The sequence below is a fragment of the Melanerpes formicivorus genome, unplaced genomic scaffold (genome assembly GCF_026170545.1).
Source record: "Melanerpes formicivorus ecotype bairdi unplaced genomic scaffold, bMelFor1.0.p_v2 SCAF_16, whole genome shotgun sequence".
In the NCBI taxonomy this organism is placed as follows: domain Eukaryota; kingdom Metazoa; phylum Chordata; class Aves; order Piciformes; family Picidae; genus Melanerpes; species Melanerpes formicivorus.
In genome coordinates this window covers 16,341,305-16,360,299 of record NW_027142368.1, presented here as the reverse complement: position 1 = coordinate 16,360,299, position 18,995 = coordinate 16,341,305, and the positions used below count along the sequence as shown (strand labels likewise).

Below are 18,995 nucleotides of genomic sequence, written 5' to 3'. Positions count from 1 at the left end.
CATCTTAACCCCACTTACTTTCCTGTCGTTGGGCTCCACGTTTTCACCTTCATAGTCACCCTGCAAAGAGAGAGAGAGTGAGAGAGGAAATCTGCATCACTCAGGGAGCAGTGTCCAGAGCTGCTGCTCCTCTTGCACACCCATGGCTCCCACTCACTTAATGCATCAAAAACAGAAAAAGCAATCTGTAAAATAACGCTGTATTTTAGGAGCCCATTTGTCACGGCACACTTTGTCTTCTGTCGTGAGGCACATTAAGAAGAGAGTAATAATATCTGTCACTGGGGGAAAGAGGAATGAATAAGTGATAAAGGTGGCCTAAAAATGTCAAGGGAAAGGATGTGGTATTGCCATGGTATTTGGGGTTCAGCTCAGTCCACTTCAAAGAGAAGAGACCAGCTGAGAGAGCTGATCCCTATCCAGCCTCTCCAAACACTCAGGGCTGATTAGATTTGAGGTTTTAATTTGGAGCTATTTTTAAAATATGATAAAGGAGTAAACTAAGACAATAAATAATTTCTACCCAGGGCTATCAGGAGCTGCCCAAAGATGTGAGACAAGGATGTGCAGAGAAGTTTGTTTAACCTTTCTGGATCTCTAAGCGGTATCGCTGTAGCTTAAGAGTGCCTGACATTTGTGATAAGCATCAGGCAGATCAAGAGCCTGCTCTGCTCTCACTTACACTGAGAGCAAACATTCGTGGTCCCATGTACCACCAGTGGGAGTGAGGGGAGCACAGACCCAGGAAGACACATTTCATCTTCACATCCCACATCGGACAGCCGGCTCCAGGCTCGGCAGGCGGCATGCGATCACGCAGCCAGGGCGCTGCTGCCTCCCCCTGCTGCCTGCCAAGCCCTCCTGGGGCAGCCTAGCTGACAGTGCCTGTGCCAATTCCACTTGTATCCTGGACCTCTAAGGAAAACTGCCATCAGCATCCAGCTGCTGTGCACCTCTGGCAGGATGGGGATCCCAAACTCAAGCGTGGCTGCCACCAAAACACCCAGCCTCTCTCTAACCCTCTCGAGCACCGGGGTTTAACTTGCTCCTGACATCATCCCAAGCTGCTCCAAAGCAGGTTTCATCAGTCAAAAGGTCTGTGGTCACATCCAGCCCCATCAAACATGTCACTTCAACTTCTCACCTATGATTTTCCCTCCAGTATCAACCAATCACATGGGCACACAGCCACTGACATCTCTGTTCTGGCAAGGAGAATGCCAGAGATGTGGATGAGGGAACTGGGCACTTGGTGCCCCAGGGATAAGTGTTTCCTTGCACTGATGCCAGGGACCTTAGGAGCAGAAGGTCAGAAAACAACAGATTCATTTGGACTGGTAACCAGCTCTCTCCCCAGCTCTCTTGAGTCTCCCTATCTGCTAGAGCCCTAACCCATGGGATTCTTCCAAGCAGGTCTCTCAAGTGGTCAAAGCTGGTTCCTGCAATCCTACTTAATACTCTGCTGCTTCCTCACGTGATCCTGGACTCCACCACCTCATGGTCACCCTCCAACCTTCACATCCACAACCAGACCTCCTTTGTTCATCAGCACAAGATCCAAATGACCAGAACAACTCTTCTAATGTTATGTTCTAACACTCTGGTCACCAAATGTAGAGCAGAGGAGGGGAATCCATTAAAAACAAGCAGAGTGATGGGAGCGACCTGCAGAAGTCACTGCAGTGGTGATGCAGGAGGGCAGGTCCAAACCACTCTGTTTGGAATGGTGCTGTTCACATGCAGAACATTCAGGACTCATTGGTGTCAGGTATCAGACATGTAAAATACAGAGTGAGATCACTTACATCATGCAAAGGATAGGCAGCACTGTAAACTCCATTGGCAAGCAGACTGGTGATCCCTTGAAAAACAAAGACATGGTAGTTACCTACAAATCGAGGTGAGAGAGCCTCACTTCATCATCCTTCCTGGAGGCTTCCCTCAAAATAAGTCACCTGCTCAGAGGATGACTCCTCTGCCATCTCATTCCTTACCACAGAGGTTCATTTTTAATCATACAGGTTATTAAACATGACTCAGTTTATGAAATGGAAAACTGCAGAGAGCAAGAGGAAGTCATATATATAAAAATATATATTTGAGAATCAGGAATTAGAAGCCAATGGCTTGGAATTAGTCATGAAGATAAATCACATTTGCTGAAAGGTCAGCTTGATTGAAGGGCAAGCCTGCAGATGGGCAAGTGTGGAGCAGGAGGCTGGCTGACGAGGAGGAGGTGGCCGGAACCGATGGCACAGGGCACCACGCACACGCAGGCATCACCCACACAGAGCTGGGAGTTCAGGTTTCAGATTGATTAGAGGGATGGTAGGGAAAGCCTTTGCGAAGCCCTGGGGGCAATACTTACCATATTTACCACACTTTCGTCTTTTATTTAAGAGGGCACTTTCCTTCTTTCTTCCCTCTCCTTTCCCTGTTTACACAGCCGTTTATTAGTGACATGCATGAGGCTGAAAGCATCTACATCATGTATGTGGCATCAGGGGCTTGGAGGAGTCCTGCCCTCCCAGCTGAGGAGTCACTCCTGAACTTGGGGACAGAGTGCCAAGAACTTGGGTGGCTTGGGAGGAGTTAAGAGGAAGGCTGGAGGGGTAGGAGGGTGAGGGGCTCTTGCAAACTGCAGCTCACTGCACTATTCCCAGAGGTCACTCAGCTGGACCTGGACCTTTGAGGACTGTAGCATATTACTTCTCTTTAGCATATTACTGCTGCAGCTGCTGGCTCTCATATAGCTGCTTCCAATTCTGGAGCATTAGCCACGTCTGGCGGTGTCCTGTTATCCGTGAAGACGCATTGGGGGACTCAGTGAACCTGCCCTGGGCGCTGAATCAGAGCTAAGCCAAGTGCTTATCTTTGTGTAAGGCCAAGCTGATTAATGCCAATAAAAAAACCAAGCCAGAAGAAAGAATCCAGCCACTGGATCCACCCTGGGTAATTTAAAAGGACTTAGACCAGACAAATGATGTGCTCCATGCTGCCCATCAGGGCACTGCTGCCAGAGTGTGGGACTGCACTGGATGGAACTAGGAAGCCAGGGAACAGCTCCCTGTGGGTTCACCCAGAAATTCCTGACTGTTCTTGAAATGAGACTTTTTCAGCTTCGTTAACATGACTCAGATACTAATCCCTTGCTGGAGGAAGTGCTCCAGGAGTGCTCAGTGTCCTGCAGCATCATTCGTTTTCAAAGTCCAGGTTAAGCTTCTGCAGCGCTGTGAAACATCTGCAAACGTTTCCAAGCCCCTGGCAGAAACAACTGAGCAGATAAACTGTTTGTTCCCCAGGGCTGTGTGACTGACCAGGGAGCTACCCATGACCCTTCTCCACACCAGCCTTAGATTCACATTTGAAGATGTGCAAAACAAATAACCAAGCCTGCAGCGTTGAGTGGGCAGCTGCCTTTCCCTGCTGGGCAGAAAGGCTGCAGCATTATCTCTGTTTGCTCAAATCTGTTCCCAACCTTTGCTGAGTTGTAAGCCAGCGTTCCAGTGCTGGAACACAAAGGGCACAACTGAGTTAGGCTGAGTATCCCTATGGATAGGCTGCCCTAATGGCACTGTTGTTAGCTATGCTGTGTGACCTTGCCAGGCTGAGGCAGAAGAAGGGTTCAGGAGTCCTAACACTTTCCTGTAGCCTCTGCCCTATTCACTGATCTCAAACGAGTGTCCCACTTCTGGACTAAAAAAAAATAACAGAACATATAAAAAAGCAGAAAATAACAACTCCAGTGAGTAACAAACTCCAAGGGAAGAATTTAAACTGAGCTGTGTGACCTTCCTCTTGAAAGAGTGCAAATACTTCATTTCCCAATGACAACGATCCAGCCCCAGCCTCAGAAGGGGTCCTGGAAGTCACAGATTAATTTGGATTTCCCATGCTACAGGGAAAGAGCTCTTCTGTTAATGCTGGCTGGCCACCAGCATTCAGTGTGTGGAAGGGCTCAACAATTGCCCATTGTATCTCCTTACTTCAACAGAAAAGCCAAAGCGTGGAGATCTTTTCAGGCATCATTGTCCTTTGTGTTATTTGCTGTATTTCCACCCAGCTGATGGGTCAACATTGAACAGAACTACCTGTAATTCAAGTTCTTACTGGTTTATTTAGCTGCTTGTAGGCAAATAAGTGCTATAACAGATTCCAACAGCTATCAAACTTCCCCCCCCCCCCGCCATGGTCATGAACCTTTCTCACAGACCTTTCTGTTGCTTGTCTGTTAAGAAGCTGGGATGACAGAATTCAGCCTTCCACCTTACATAATTTGGCTGACCCTTGACTGTTAACTTTGGTCCCACAGTCAAGTATACATCTGTAGGTCATGCTACATACAAAATGAAGTCTTTTATAGCTGAGCAGCCAACAAATCCCTAAAGGGACTTGATTTGCACCTCCTGTTTCCCTGTATTATGAATTGAGTTCTTGGAGCACAAATCCTAAGGCTGAAATCTTGTGGCAGGATAAGCTTCACAGCCAGTGACCCAACACCAGTTTGGGGGGCTAAAAGCTGCCCAGCTTTCAGGGTGTGCCTCAGTCCTTGGCTGTTCCATGGGGTTCATGTCAGTTCCACTCAGGACAGCACTGAGCAGTCACTTCAGACCATTCCACTCAAGTCACTGAAAAGCCTTCCCACAATCAAAATGTGAGGTTCCTATTTAAAGGAAGGAGCCAAGCCACAGACTTTCACTGAAGCTACTGGATGTCCTCTCAGCCACTTCAGGGAGTGGAAAAGAGACCCAGAGCAGAGCACATCTTAGCCATTGGTCTATAATCACATCCAGTCCTGCTGCAAAGGACTACCAGGATCTAGGACTGGCTGTGATATAAAGCAGTGCAGGGGCTACATGCTCACATCTGCAGGGGCTGCACACTCACCTACCAATTCATTTAGAATCCAATCTATGAATTCACATTTGAAAGAGATCCAAACAGCTACATTAATTAAATTGCATTTCCAGCTAAAACAATTATATCCACATACATCAAATCACAGAGCTGGGGGGGAGGGGGGGGAAACTCAACCAACCCAAAAGCTAAACTCCACAGCCAGTTACATCTTGCAGTTATTGGCAACACCTGGAAGCAGCATCGATCTCAAAGCTAAAGGAAGTTCCTTACCCATGCTGTATTTTGCTTTGGTGCACGTTGTTCTTTTCAATATTTCATAAACCTACAGAAGTTAAAGAAGAGGAAGGAAAGGGTTACTGCACACACTGCCAGAGGAAAGCACCATCATTGTTGTGTACAGCTCAAATATTGGCAAACCCAAGCTGTGGATGAAGTCATCATTCTTTAATAAAAGTCAAGGTAGTCAGCAGAGCAGAGCGGAAAGATTCCCAGGCAGAGTTATCTGGAAGCGAGAGAAAGGCTTCCCTCAGCAGCCAGCCACCCAGGCAATTGACTGGGGGAAGCAGGCTGACATCTAACCAGCCCAGCAATGCTGTTTTCACTCATACTGGACATTGATCCAGGACCAGAAGCCCTCTTCTACCCAGCCCAGCTGGTGCACTGGGCCAGCTCTTGTCTCTGATGGTGCAAGCTGGCCTCAACCCAGGGACTTCAGCAGAGCCTTGGCTCCTAACACGTACACAGCACGCAGCCATTTATCACAAACTGGACTAACACAGGCTGACCTTAAAAATTCTGAGCTGGCCTGACCTCAGTGGCTCAGCAGATGTATTTAGTTTAGGATTTATTGGTAAATAACCTTTGAACATCCCAGCAGGCTGCCCAGGCAGTGAAGCTTTCGCCCTGTGCCGCTCCCAGGTGACGATGCTCTTAGCAGGGGCAAGTGCCCAGCTGAGGCAAAGCTGGCAGGGGAGCAGGCAGCAGAGGAAAACCATGGGCAAAGGCACCTGCTGCCTGCTCACTGGCCTGCCTGGGGAGCCAGGGATGCTCACTAATCCCTGTGCCAGCTTGGCTGCTGCTTGCCCAATTCACAAAGGGAAGCGAGCGAGGGCATCTGGGGCAAGCCCACAGCTCATCCGTCTGCTGCCTTGGAACGCCAGCGAGCCCAGGGGCAGTCACAGAGATTTCCACTTATATAATGTATTTCATGTTATTTAATAAGTAAAAGGTCTTTGGCTTAGTTCTATTCAGCAAAGACTCCCAGGGAGTGACAAGATTCCTGTTCATTTCGCAGCAGGCGGAAGGGTCAATATTTGCAGTGGGGTTTAAAAATACCTAGGAGAAAGGCAGGGGAGAGCTTGCAGAAACAAGCACACAAAGAGAAGTGCACACAGGGTGAAATGATGCTGAGAGATGTGCAAGGTGTCTTTTCCACTGGGTGACTTACAGGTATTGCAAACAAAGCAGCACACCAGCAGCATTCCTGTTGCATGCCTGGTGTTCCTTGAGGTTCGATAAGACCAAGGGCAAGGTCCTGCAGCTGGCTCAGGGCAATCCAGGCAACTGATATAGGCTGGGCAGGGACTGGCTTGAGAGCAGCCCTGAAGAAAAGGACTTGGGGGTGCTGGGGATGAGAAGCTCAACATGAGCCAGCAGTGAGCACTTGCAGCCCAGAAAGCAAATCACATCCTGGGCTGCAGCAAGAGAAGCAGAGCCAGCAGGGCCAGGAAGGTGATTCTCCCACTCTGCTCTGCTGAGACCACACCTGGAGCTCTGTGACCAGTTCTGGAGCCCCTAGTACAAGAAGGATCTCAAGGTGCTGGAAGGTGTCAGAGAAGGGCCATGAGGATGAGCAGAGGGCTGGAGCTGCTCTGCTGTGAGAACAGACTGAGAGAGTTGGGGCTGTTCAGTCTGGAGAAGAGAAGGCTCAGAGAAGACCTTATTGTGGCCTTCCAGTATCTGAAGGGGGCTACAAGAAAGCTGGGGAGGGACTTTTGAGGGTGTCAGGGAGTGATAGGACTGGGGGAAATGGAGCAAAAATAAAAATGGGTAGATTCAGATTGGATGTTAGGAAGAAGTTCTTCCTCATGAGGGTGGTGAGAGACTGGCACAGGCTGCCCAGGGAGGTGGTGGAAGCTTCATCATTGGAGGTTTTTGCAGCCAGGCTGGATGTGGCTGTGAGCAACCTGCTGTAGTGTGAGGTGTCCCTGGCCATGGCAGGGGGGATGGAACTGGCTGACCCTTGAGGTCCCTTCCAACCCTGACAATTCTATGCTTCCCCAAACCTCATCCCTCTTCTTCCTCTGCTCTGAGCTCACTTTGTTTCATTCATTTTCCTGTTCATTTTCTTACTCTCTTGCCCTGCTGTGCCACTTTGGCTTGCTCCCTTTCTCAGCCTGCAGCTATGCATTTTAACTCTTCATTTGCCCCTTCAAGTTTAGACTCACAGGAGCTTTTTGCTATGTATCTAGATATGAAAGTCTACAAACAAAAGCTATGCCTTTTGTTCCCAATCTCAGTTGAAACTTTTTATCACAAACCAATGTTTGTCCTTTGGGATTTCCCCCCCCCACACTTCTGTGATTCTGCATCTGCCTCCCTCCTCAGAATGACCTAGGCCTGATAACCTGCACTCACATCAAACCAGTGTACCTCAGACTACATCCTGAGGTCCACACATTGGAATTTCAGAGCAGGAAGAGGAAGTTAGATATCGTATAGCCCTTATCACCATAGCAACAAAAGGCAGCTCTAATTGTGATCTAAGCTCTTTCTGGAAGCACCCTAGCATCCCAAAGGCTAATGTGAAATATATGATAAAAGCAGGCTCACAGTCACATTCCAAGGGGATGATTAGCAGCAGTGGAATGGGGCAGAGAGTCCACTTTGAGAAGTGTTGCAGCAAGTGCTGCTTGGCATGGTCCCTTCCAGCTGCCCTGGATGTCAGATGAGAAGGCTTTTCAATCCCTCCTCAGCGCCTACAAAGGCAGCTGCACCTTCTCCCCCATTCTGTAAGTCACAAGGAAGCACTCAAATGTAGTTTGTGATACTGTGTTCCTGTACTGCCCTTCGTTTCTGTAAGGGAACAGCAGAAGTTCAGTGAGGAGAGGAGCAGCCCCATGCAAGCCCTGCAGCAGATAGAGCCTCCAGCAGGAGGAGAGGCAAGGCTCAGCCCAGCCCCTGAGCTGTGTGTCAGGGGGATGCGATGCAGAGACAAACCAGAGCAAGGTGCAATTTCCTGACCCGGAGGCATTTCCCTCGTTTCAGCTTTAATGTTCAGCACAGAAGCTGCAGCTGGAAATGCTTTATTTCTGCTTCCCATACCTGATGTCACAGGTGGGCCTGGCATCGGGTTAAGAAAGGCAAACTTGCAGCAGGCATGGCACTAAAGCTAGCAGAGGGGCTGGGAACGCTGTGCCTATGGCAACATCCACCATACCTGAGTCACCTGCAGTACTTACTATGGTGCTTCTGGTTTTGCTGTCAAAGAAGGAATCTCTGTCAGACAAATCAAATCTGTTAAAAGATTAGAAGGAAGCCCATTAGGTTAAAAAGCAGCCAGTAATTTCCTGCTCTTGTTGACCCCTTCAATGTTTTCCTCTCTCCTGGGGATCTCTTGTAGCTAACATTAAAGAAGTGCTTGCAGAAAGCTTGTTACAAAGGCAGGCCACCACAATTCTCCCATTTAAAGAGGCTGCTTGTACCTTTCACTCAGTTTATCTGCAGGGATTTCTGCATAAGAGAGACTGTTGCTGCCCATTTAAGTTGACTCCACAATCACTGGTGGCCTTAAATATCTCCTAATCATCTCCACGTGGTGTGTGGACCTTAAACCCTGTGAAGCCACTCTTGCCCTCCTTACTCAGACAGCAGCTGGTCTCACTGGAAAAAGCCACCAGGGTAAGCTGCATGAGGCACATCCACACCTACACCAAGGAGCATCTTTGGGGCTTTGAGCCACCAGGCTCCTTGCTGCAGGAACCTCCCACATGCAATGAATACCAAAATAGATTTCCTGCAAATCCAAGGGCATGTCAAATGTCACATCCATTGACTGCTCCAGCTAACTTGTTTGCAAATCTAATACACAACTCTTATCAGTGTTCTGCATCCCTTGATTAAAACCTAACCCCCCCTGCATTCAGAGTGAAGAAATCCTGCCCTAGGACTATTGTTTGTTCCAGCTGGCACATACATAAACTCAGTCTTCAAAGCTTCTCCTCTGGATGCTGGCCAAGGAAGAGCAGCAGCAAAGCAATCCTGGCCAGTCGAAACTTTGGCTGGGCCCCACCTTGTGATTTTTTCCTACACCCACATTTGCAGCTCCTCTGACTGATCTGAAATCGATGGCAAAGCTACCACTGACTTCATACCACTTCCAAAGAGGAGGCCTGGCTGGCAGGACATCTGTGAGCTGCCCATAGCAGCTGAATTAAACTGTTCTGATATTTATCAGCCCACATCTCTGGCTATGACTTTCAGTGAGCATTTTATTTCAGGTGGAAAAGGAGCTGTTGTAAACCACACTGTAAGTTGTGTTTGGCAGTCCAACAGCTGAAGTGAGTGGTTACACAGGCAGGTGTTCAATGCCATGACAGCAGCTACAACAGGCAGAGGTTTCAAAGGAGGGCTCTGCTAAGCCTCCTTCCCCAACATCGAGCCAACCCCCCCTACCTTTACTGCAGAATGGAAATACTCTTTGCAGTGATCCTTCTAAAGTGTTGATGTTTGTTTTCCCTCCCACCTTTCAGTGCCTGATCTGCTCCCAGCAAGGCTGGGACCTGGGGACAGCTCTGACTTACAAGTGCTGCTTCTCCCTGGAGAAGGGGTAGGAGAGACGCTTCACCGTCTGAGGTTTGTGTTCTGCCACTTTGGGCTGGATGGGCTCCGTTATTTTCTGAATCACAGAATTGATCTTCTTCAGAAGCCCATGGGTCTGATTGATCTGATACATCTGGGAGGGCAGAGAGAGAAAAAACAGGGCAACTTGAATGCTTTTGGTCAGCCATGAGGGAGAGTGAACTGTGAGGAACAAACCAGCAATTCAGTAGCACTTCACAGCAAAGCGTGGAGCGGGGCAGCTGACCCTCTTGAGAGCATTCAGAAGGACACAGATGGATGGGAAAGTCCAACCAAGGCAAGCAGAGGAAGCCTACTGCTTTCCCTCAGAGCCAAAACACAGCCTGTGGTTGATTCCAAACAATCAGCCAGGGGTGTTCAATGGAGATGCCCTGGGCACTGGCTCTTCGGGCAGTAAATGTTTTCTTGGTGCAATAGGACAAAGGAATGGAGCAGCTGTAGAGCCTCTGAGGAAAACAACAGAAGTGGTCTCCTCTCCCAGGGGACTCTCCTGGGAATACTGTGCAGCTTTCAGGAGTTTCCCCTCTACCATATAAAGGAACCAAAATATCTTGAATGGTCTGTCACAGTTCTGCAGCACTCAAAGCAGGAATTGTGTTAGCAGGTCACAACAGAGCTTCCTTCTCTGAGCCACATAAACTGTTCAGATCCAGGGCAGGGCTAAAATGAGGCTTTAGGGGTCTGAAGATCTCCTCAGACACATGGAAAAAATTCTTTCCAGTGAGGGTGGTGAGGCTCTGGAACAGGTTGCCTGGGACATGGTAGATGTCCCCTCCCTGGAGGTGTTCAAGGCCAGGCTGGATGAGACCTTGAGCAACTTTGGCTGGTAGGAGGTGTCCCTGCCCATGGCTGGGGGTTGGAACTGGATGAGCTTTAAGGTCCCTTCCAACCCAACCCAATCTGTGAATTGCTTCTCCTGGCCAAGGCCTGCAGGCTTAGGTGGCCTCTATCACACCCCAAAATTGCTCACACTCTCCTTGCTTCTGTGGCGAAGCAGCTTCAACTGCAGCATGACAACAGACTGGTTTCATCTAATCATGCTTCTGATTAAAATCAGTGGTAAGGGAGGCAATCATGGGGATTAATATGAGATCCAAAGCAGAAGTGTGGGTTTAGTGTTCTAATAAATGATGCTGGGCTTTGAGACTGTCTCTCTCTCCATTACAGACTTACCCTCTGCAGTCTGGGGACATGCACTTAGGATGTGTTTAAATATTAATCCCTCTCCAAGCTGTGCTCACTGAACAGGTAGCTATCTATCATGGGCAATCTAGAACTGATGGAAATACACTGCCAGTGCTTTAGTGATATTTCAAATAGGCTGCAAGCTGACTTGTTTGGTGGGAGAGTAACCCCAGCTGCTGCATACATGACTGACAATGTATGTGAAGAGGCACTGACCCCAGCAAGTCTCCTGCACACAAATGGTTAAGCTTCTGAGTGGTCTTAGCAGTTTGGCTAAGGAAAAAACACACAAGCAAAAAGCCTCCAAAATGCACACAGCTTTCATCATCAATGGCAACCTCTTTTAGAACAGGCTGAGAGGGTGAAGTGTGGTATGAAGTCTCCTGTATCACAGACAGACAGAGCTAGCAGCCAGGAGTTCTTCATTTCCCTTCCTTCTCCCAAGCTCTTTGTACTTGCCCCTCACAAGTTCGTGGCTCTCCTTTTCTGTACAGATGAGCTGAGGGTTTTAAAGGTGCTTGTGGGAAGAGAAGTCTGCTTGTCAAGTGCTCAGAGATGGGCATATGCTCAAACCCTGCCTTCCAGAGGGCAAAGGGAAAGGCAGGACTCACCTTCTTGGTGGGCATCTTGAGCTTGAGGAATTCTGCCTCCCGACACAGGACGTTCCAGGGGGCGTGGATTTTCACAAACCCAATCCCATGGATTTTAGTCTGAAAGAAAAGAAGTCAGAATCAGAATGGCTCAGGTTAGAAGGGACCTCAGAGGTCACCTCCAGGCTTTACCCAGCCTGGCCTTCAACACCCTCAGGCAGGAGGCATCCACCACCTCCCTGGGCAGCCTGTTCCAGAGTCTCACCACCCTTGCACTGAAGAACTTCTTCCTAAGACTCAGTCTAAAGTAAACCCCCCAGGTTAAACACTCTTACCCTCGTGTTTCAGCTCTGTTTAAGGAACAAACAGTCTATCACCACCAACAAAATCAATCTCATGGGAGACAGCCTGTTTCTAACAGGACAATCCCTGAACACCTCTGTGTGCTGAGCTGCCACAAGCTGTGACTCTCAAATGCTATTGTCTTCCAGAACAATTCCCAGAGGTTAAACAGGTAAGAATTGTTTGGGAAGTAAAAGCTAACGACTATGGACACAAATACAGGCTGAGCCAGGTACATCTGAGCACAGGCATGCAGCCAAACGGTCTGGGCTCTTGAGTGCACTGTAATTAATGGAGCTGAGAGAGTCCCTGGTGCCTCCCAAGAGGTGCTCAGTACCTCAGAGGACCAGAACTGCAGTAAGGGAGAAGCAGCCTCAGATCCAGCCGTGGCTCCTTACATTAAAGCACTCTGCATGGTAATGAGGAAGGCTGCTAGAGGGAATTCAGCAAGACATAAACAGAGAAATGTTAATGCTAATCCCAGCAGCATGCTTGGGTCTTGCTGCTTCTGTGAGCTCTGTTCTAGATGGCTGGACCTGGGGGTTTGTTCCTGGCACTCTCCCCCGGCCCAGCTCTATTCCCACAGGAGTAATCATTCCAAAGCTATGGGACAAAGGATATCAAACCAGCAGGCATTCAGCAAGTGGAACAGAAAGAAACCTGAATGCTCTTTCCAGCTTTCACACAGCTGCATTCTGCACTGCCTTCTAGAAGCCAGCTGCTCCAGCCCTCCTGTAAGGCCTTTGAATTGACTGCATAGAATCACAGAGTGGTTTGGAAGGGACCTTTAAAGCTTATCCAGTCCAACTGCCCTGCAGTCAGCAGGGACAGCTGCAACTAGAGCAGGTTGCTCAGAGCTTCTAACAACCTGACCTGCAATGGCTCCAGAGATGGGGCTTCTCCCACCTTCTCTGGGCAGCCTGGGACAGAGTCTCACCATCCTCTGTGTAAAAGGTGTTTGACTTTTATCTAAATCTGGCTTTCCCTTTTTCAGTTTCAAACCACCCCTCCTTGTCCTGTCCCAACAAGTCCTGCTCAGAAGTCTGTCCCCAGCTTCCTGCCCAGCCCCTTTAAGCACTGAAAGGCCACCAGAAGGTCTCCCTGGAGCCTTTTCTTCTCCAAACTAAACAACCCCAACCCTCTCAGCCTGGCCTCATGGCAGAGGTGTTGAAGAGAGTTTAAGTGATTTAGTGAACATCATCTGTTAAAGAAAACTTTACTATGTTTTGCCATTAGTGAGGCATCCAACACAGCTTCCTGGCACCTTCCCAAGCCCAAGGGATTGCAGGTTGCTCCCCTACACTGATGTGCTGGCATATGGAAGCTGGTGTAGATCCCCATGGCTTGCTTTCATCCCTATACATTCCTGCTCTGGTATCTTGTGCTGAAAGCACAGAGTTCTCTCTCTTAGGGTGTCCAGGCTTGAATCCTGAGCCTTTCTACATCACTGCAAATCATATTACATGCTAGAGGTGGGGACCTCCCATCCTGCAAAGGATTTAACTCTCTCTGACTTGGCACAGGCAGGATTCCAGCTGACTACAACAACTTGCAAGTTGGATGGAAAGTGATTTTCACCTGGGGGACAGAGAAGTGAAAGAGTTTCTTACATTTGGGGGTTGGACTCGATGATCTCTTTGGGCCCCTTCCAACCCCTGACATCCTGTGACTACACCATGCAAAGTGTGTATTTTATACCTCTCCAGACCCACACTGTTGTATAAATGCCTGCAATTTGTGACTAAGAGACAGCAGGTTTGCTTCTTTTTTAGCACCTTGATCACCTTCAACCCACCACATGGGTCTAGGTGTTTCATCTCAGCTTTTAGCTCCTGTAAACAAACCCAGCCTAAATGCTTACCCTCTCTCTCTCTCTCTCCCAGGGCTTTTCTGGTCTATTGGTTGGATCAGTTAATTGCAATCTCTTTCTTTGAAATGAATATGGCTGTGGCTATTCCTGCTAATCACACACTGGCAGGACTTCACACACTGCAATCTTTTGGTAGCCCTTTAATAGAATACCCTGGTTCTAAGGGTGCAGGTGAAAGGCATCACGAGCTGGGCTGTCCACATCTAAGAATGGAAAGAGCAAACTGCAACACAGCCTCATGTGCCTGGGCAGGGACCAGACCCTCTTGAGCCAGCTGAGCTCTCTTCAGCTCTACACTGAGCTATACAAATGACACTGACTGTGCCAGGTATTTTTCACCAGAACTGGAACTACCCAAACCCCAGCACCCTGCAAAGGCACCAAACTGAGAGGAGTGTCCAGAGCAATCCTCACTTGCAGGTACAGCCACACAGCAGCCAGCTGTGTTGCAACAGTGGATGTGGCACAAGTTCTGGCCAAGAAAATTAAGCAGCTTCACCTCACTGGGGCATTAACACTGCCACAGCCCATCAGAATCAATGGCACCATTGAGGATGGAAGAGACCTTTTAGATCGAGTCTAACCACATGCCTAGAGCTTGCACTTCCACCACTCCAGCTAATCCATGCCATTCCTGTCAACAGAATTAAATCAGTGGGCAAGGATGGTGCTGCCAGGACTGAAATCAAGCTGTGGAAGAGCTGAGCTTGTGCAACCTCGACCAGAACCAGGCTGAGAGGAATGGCTCAGCACCTCCCATGGCCTGACCACCAGTCCCCATCTTTAACTGAGTGAAAAGGCTTCTTACGTCCTCGTCGCGTTCCAGTTCCAGCCCAGCCTCCACAAGGTTTCCTTCGTACTCCTCCCTGCGAAACCTCTTGTCATCTTCATGGTAATCCACCTGGGGCTCACTTTCCCCCATTTCCAGCTGCACTCCCTTCCCAGGCAGGGGCTGGTCCTGCTTGGTGCTTCGGACACCGGAATCATTGTGATGAACTTTCCTGCAGAGCGTCTTCGCCGACGAGGACTTCTTGTAATGGTAAACTAGGATGTAGTCTACTTTCCTCTTGCCATCTCTGAAGTAGAGTCCATATTTGCAGTCAGCATCTGGATTTTTGGATAGGGAATTTAATAACTGGAAGCAAGGAATGGGGGTGTGGAGAGAGGAGAGAGGAGAAGGAGAATGAGTACTCACGCCAGCGTGGCCACAGCAAGGGCTCCTGCTTGCCTGGGGCGCGCAGTGAGCCATGTTCAAACGGCAGGCACAGAGGAGAGAGGACCCCCCCCCGCTACTGGCTCAAAACAATCTTGCAAGTTAACACCTGCAATTTCCCTGATAGCCAGCTGGGGTTTTACTGGGCAGGAATAAATAGCTGAAAGGCCTGGGGTTTAATCTCATTACCAGCACACCAGCTCCCAAGTCAGCTACTCGCTGGATTTGGTTCTCTCCTTTGGGGGTTAATCACCACTAAGATCATCTGTCCTTTTCCACCCAAGACACCTGCCCTTCAGTTCTGACAAACAGATTAATACCATGTGCAAACATTTCTCACTTCTCTTATCTCTCCTTGCAAGTTTGCATCATCTGAGAAAGAGATCATCTTAGATACAGACTGAAGGGAGCCAGCTGCTCGTGGTGCAGGGCCAGCAATGCAGATGGACCAGAGCCAGGGCAGTGGGTTCCCTGCTCACTGAGTCCCTCCCTTCTTGTCCCCACTTACAAAACCTGTGCCACTTTGCAAGCTGCTGGTGGCAGAGGCTTTGATCTCGTCTTCAGTTAATGCTGTGTGACTGTTGCAAGGGGTGAGAGATGCAAGACTCAAACCTCAGTTCCATTTCTGAGCATTTCTCTGAAGCCCACACAGGGCAGAAACAGACCCAAGTGCTGACAGCTACTCACTGCTGCACTTCTCAGGGGCAGTTCACAGCTCTACCCTTGGAGATGCACACACCATTCAAAAAGAAAAATACATCACAAAACCCAGCAAACAAACCAACCCACCCCAGAGCCAACAGAAGCCCAAACAAACCCAAACCACACAAACCCCCCAAAACAACAACACCCCCCCAAACAAAACCACAACCCCCCCAAACAAACCAAACCCAACCTGCCAAAGCAAACAACAAACAAAGCCCCCAAACAAACCCCCCCAAACCAGGCCAACCAACCAAAAATTCACCAAGTTCCCCCCCCAAAAAACCCCAAACCCCACCAGGTGTGAACAGGGCAGAGGGACACTGGGATTTCTTTTAAGGTAACTTATTGCATTTAATGTTTAAAGCTGTAGGGATATTAATTAATTAATTAATCATCAGCTCCTGAAAACCTGAACTGAGAGATGTTCACTTAAGTGCAGGGAGATAAAACAGCAAAAGGCTCAGATCCCAACCACTTCCTGCCCTTGCTGGCCTGGCTTTATGAGGGACAGCAATCAGCTGCTCTATTCTGGAAGGTAATCAATAAAGGAAAGGGGCAGGATGCTTCTTGCAGACAAGAGCAGTGAGTGTGCCACGTGTATCTGCCTGGGGAGCTCAGCAAAGGTCGATGCATCCTGCCCACAGCTCCTCTTCCCCTGGAGCATGCCTGGGGTGGAGAAAAGTTGCACAGAAAATCCCTACTGTCCTTGTTCCTTCCAGCCACTGCCAGCAGGCAGGGGACAGGTCACACTGCAGGAACTGCATGGGAGCTGCTTCATGTCTCACTCAGCTTCCCAGCCGGAAAGCTGACCCTGTGGAGGCTCCCTGACCCTTCAGGAGCAGGTGCTGCACTGTGGGCGCTACAGCATCGAGGCATCTCTCCATTTGTGAGAGCAGCCAAGCCCCAACAAGGCAGAGAAGTAACCCAAAGACTGGAAGAAGCACCTCAGTCCTGCTTTAAAGAGAAATGGCTGGAGTATTTCAGGGTGGGGTACCAATGCTGAAAGGTACTTCTAGACCACATCAATTCTTGCAGGGCTGCTATGAGGGAATAGAGTTACGATGACTTGGACCACGTGAAGCTCATTTCCCCTCTCCTGAGGCTGAGACAGAAAAGGTGTTTCAGTTTCACCAGATCTCAGTCTTACACTGACAATGATTCCTCCATGCTCCATCACAGTTAAGCACCAGCCCAAGGACTCAAGCACTGCTTTCCACCCTCCCCAGTGAGAGCTGTTATGCAGCCCACTCCACCTCAGTCCCTCTACCTGAATAAACTACTTCTAATGTGTTTATGACATAACCACCTCCTAATCTTGTTGGGTGCTCATGTTATAGCCTCTGTTGTAAAGAAAGTTAAAGAACTGACCCAAGGCACACCTAATGACACTGGAGATCAAACCTCTGTGACTACAGAGTAGTTTAGCCTCACCTATGCCAACAAGAGCTTGAAATTTTAGACACCTCTGTACTACTCTATATAGGCAAAGAGATTTTCCACAGCCTTGCTGCCAGGTTCCTTGCCCTGGGAACAGCCACCCCTGCTTTATGCTACAGGTTAAACAAGGATCCCTCACTTCCCTCCTTCCCAGCAAAGATCAAACCCCACTCAGCTGGAATATACTGTGACTGGTGGCAGCCTACCTCAGCCCTGCTGAAAAACCCAGAGAGGATTTCAGAGCATCCTGGCAATAGGAGAATGGGAAATAAACTGAGGGGCAGAGCTCAGCACAGCAGTCAGGGCCCCTCTGGCCAGGCCTTTACTCACTGTGCTCTCGTGCTGGTCATATCCTATATCCTCGATAGCTCGGATGTTGATGATGTGGATGCCCTTCTCCTCAGCAGGTAGACAGGAGTACTTCTTGCTCATCCTCATTCCTGACTCCTCTGGAGCCTTGCTGAGATCTTCTGGCAGAAAATCCACCCCATGAAACTCCCTGTGGTCTGCGTCTGAGATGAAAAGGAGCAGTTTCGTCAAGACACTTTAATCCCAACACTTGCTCCTCCCAGAGCCACCCAAAAGCTGAAACGTATCCTGCTCCTGCCTTCTCCTGCCAATGAGCCCTTCTGCAGGGCTCCCACCCCTTCTCCCTGCCTCCCTTCTCAGCTTTCCTGCAGCCGCCTTCAGCCCTACCTCGGTCTCCTTCCCCCTCCAAAGCAGTGCTCTGTTAACTTCTTTTCTGCACTGCTCTCTCAGGATGTGTTTACTGCATGGCCTTATGGAAGGAGTTCTTGGGAAGAGAGGGAAAGATGGGAGGGGAAGAAAGAAAAATCACCTGAGAATGAGCTGCTGGTGGCAGGTGGCATGGTGCTTCCCCCTTTGCAGTAGGGTTTTCTCCTTCGACAAGCACTTGTTCATGCTGAAAAACTGAGTAGTGGCTTTCCCCTCAAGCCCCCATGGGCTGCATCTGATTCGCTGAACCATTCCTACTTAAGCAGCTCTGAAAAGCTGAGGTTTTCTCCCTCTCAAGCTGCCAGCCACCTGTGCTGTTTGCAGCTATTACCTGCATGTATGGATGTGCTAAAGGAGGTGAGGCAAACATTTCACTGAGCAACCAGGAAGCTGATAAAATGCAAAGCAGAGGCTGCCTGTACACCTCCACAGGCACTGGCAGGCAAGGTTCCCCAGATTTGATTCATTTTGACACTGAAGTAAAACACTGCAGCATTGTGGCCTTTTGAAAGCACAGGGGAGCAGGATCTGCTTGTCTTTGAGTGCAGATAAAGGAAGAATGTTCACACTTAGCCTCTCCCCCAAAACACAACCACCACAAACCTGCAGAGGAGCATGTTCTCATAGCAGCTGTATCACAACTGTCTGCTGCTGCAACCAGTTCAACCCTGCCTCTGGAGCAGACAGCAGCAGGAATGGTACAGAATTAGCCCATTAGGAGAGGTGCTGCCCTCCTGCAGAGACCTGCCACCAAGCTTATGATGAGGTGAGGACAGCTATTGCTTTCAATTAGCTGTGTCTTAGCTCAAAAACATCTTGCTCCTCTTCACCAAACTACCTCTCTGGACTTGGCTGAACTTTAGGGATGATGTGAAAGGAAGAGACAGGGAAAAATCTCATTCCCAAGCCCACAGATGATGTAAGACTGAGGAGCATGGTTGAGAAGTTGGAGGATAAGGTTGCCACTAGAAGAATGGGCTGAGAGCAGCCTCATGAAACACAAGTCCTGTCCTGGGACAAACCAGTCTCAAGCACAAGCACAAAATGGGCATGGACCAGGTAGAAAATATCTCTGCAGAGAAGCACCTGGGAGTCCTGGAGGAGAGGGTCAAAGTGAGTAATTGTCTTCAGTAGTGAAGGATAGCTGCACACTGGGCTAGAGAGGGAAGCAAAGACAGCAGGTCAAGGGATGATGTTT

The 18,995-nt window shown here is 49.1% G+C and overlaps 1 protein-coding gene across 6 annotated transcripts in view; it reads right to left on the bottom strand.

Moving 5' to 3' along the window:
* The window catches only part of ANO1 (anoctamin 1), an 84,476-nt gene that overhangs the window by 32,230 nt on the left and 33,251 nt on the right, over positions 1-18,995 (bottom strand). For 3 of the 6 annotated variants that reach the window (XM_068148406.1, XM_068148401.1, XM_068148402.1), the window contains exons 2-10: positions 17,393-17,574; positions 14,516-14,842; positions 11,517-11,615; positions 9,663-9,814; positions 8,322-8,376; positions 5,131-5,182; positions 2,369-2,434; positions 1,806-1,861; positions 19-60 (exon numbers count right to left, since the gene is read on the bottom strand). In XM_068148406.1, coding sequence (XP_068004507.1) covers positions 19-60; positions 1,806-1,861; positions 2,369-2,434; positions 5,131-5,182; positions 8,322-8,376; positions 9,663-9,814; positions 11,517-11,615; positions 14,516-14,842; positions 17,393-17,574 — 1,031 coding nt within the window. Of the gene's footprint in view, positions 1-18; positions 61-1,805; positions 1,862-2,368; positions 2,435-5,130; positions 5,183-8,321; positions 8,377-9,662; positions 9,815-11,516; positions 11,616-14,515; positions 14,843-17,392; positions 17,575-17,900; positions 18,080-18,995 lie in introns of those variants that run through there. The other 3 variants (XM_068148404.1, XM_068148405.1, XM_068148403.1) reach the window with 2 other exon arrangements.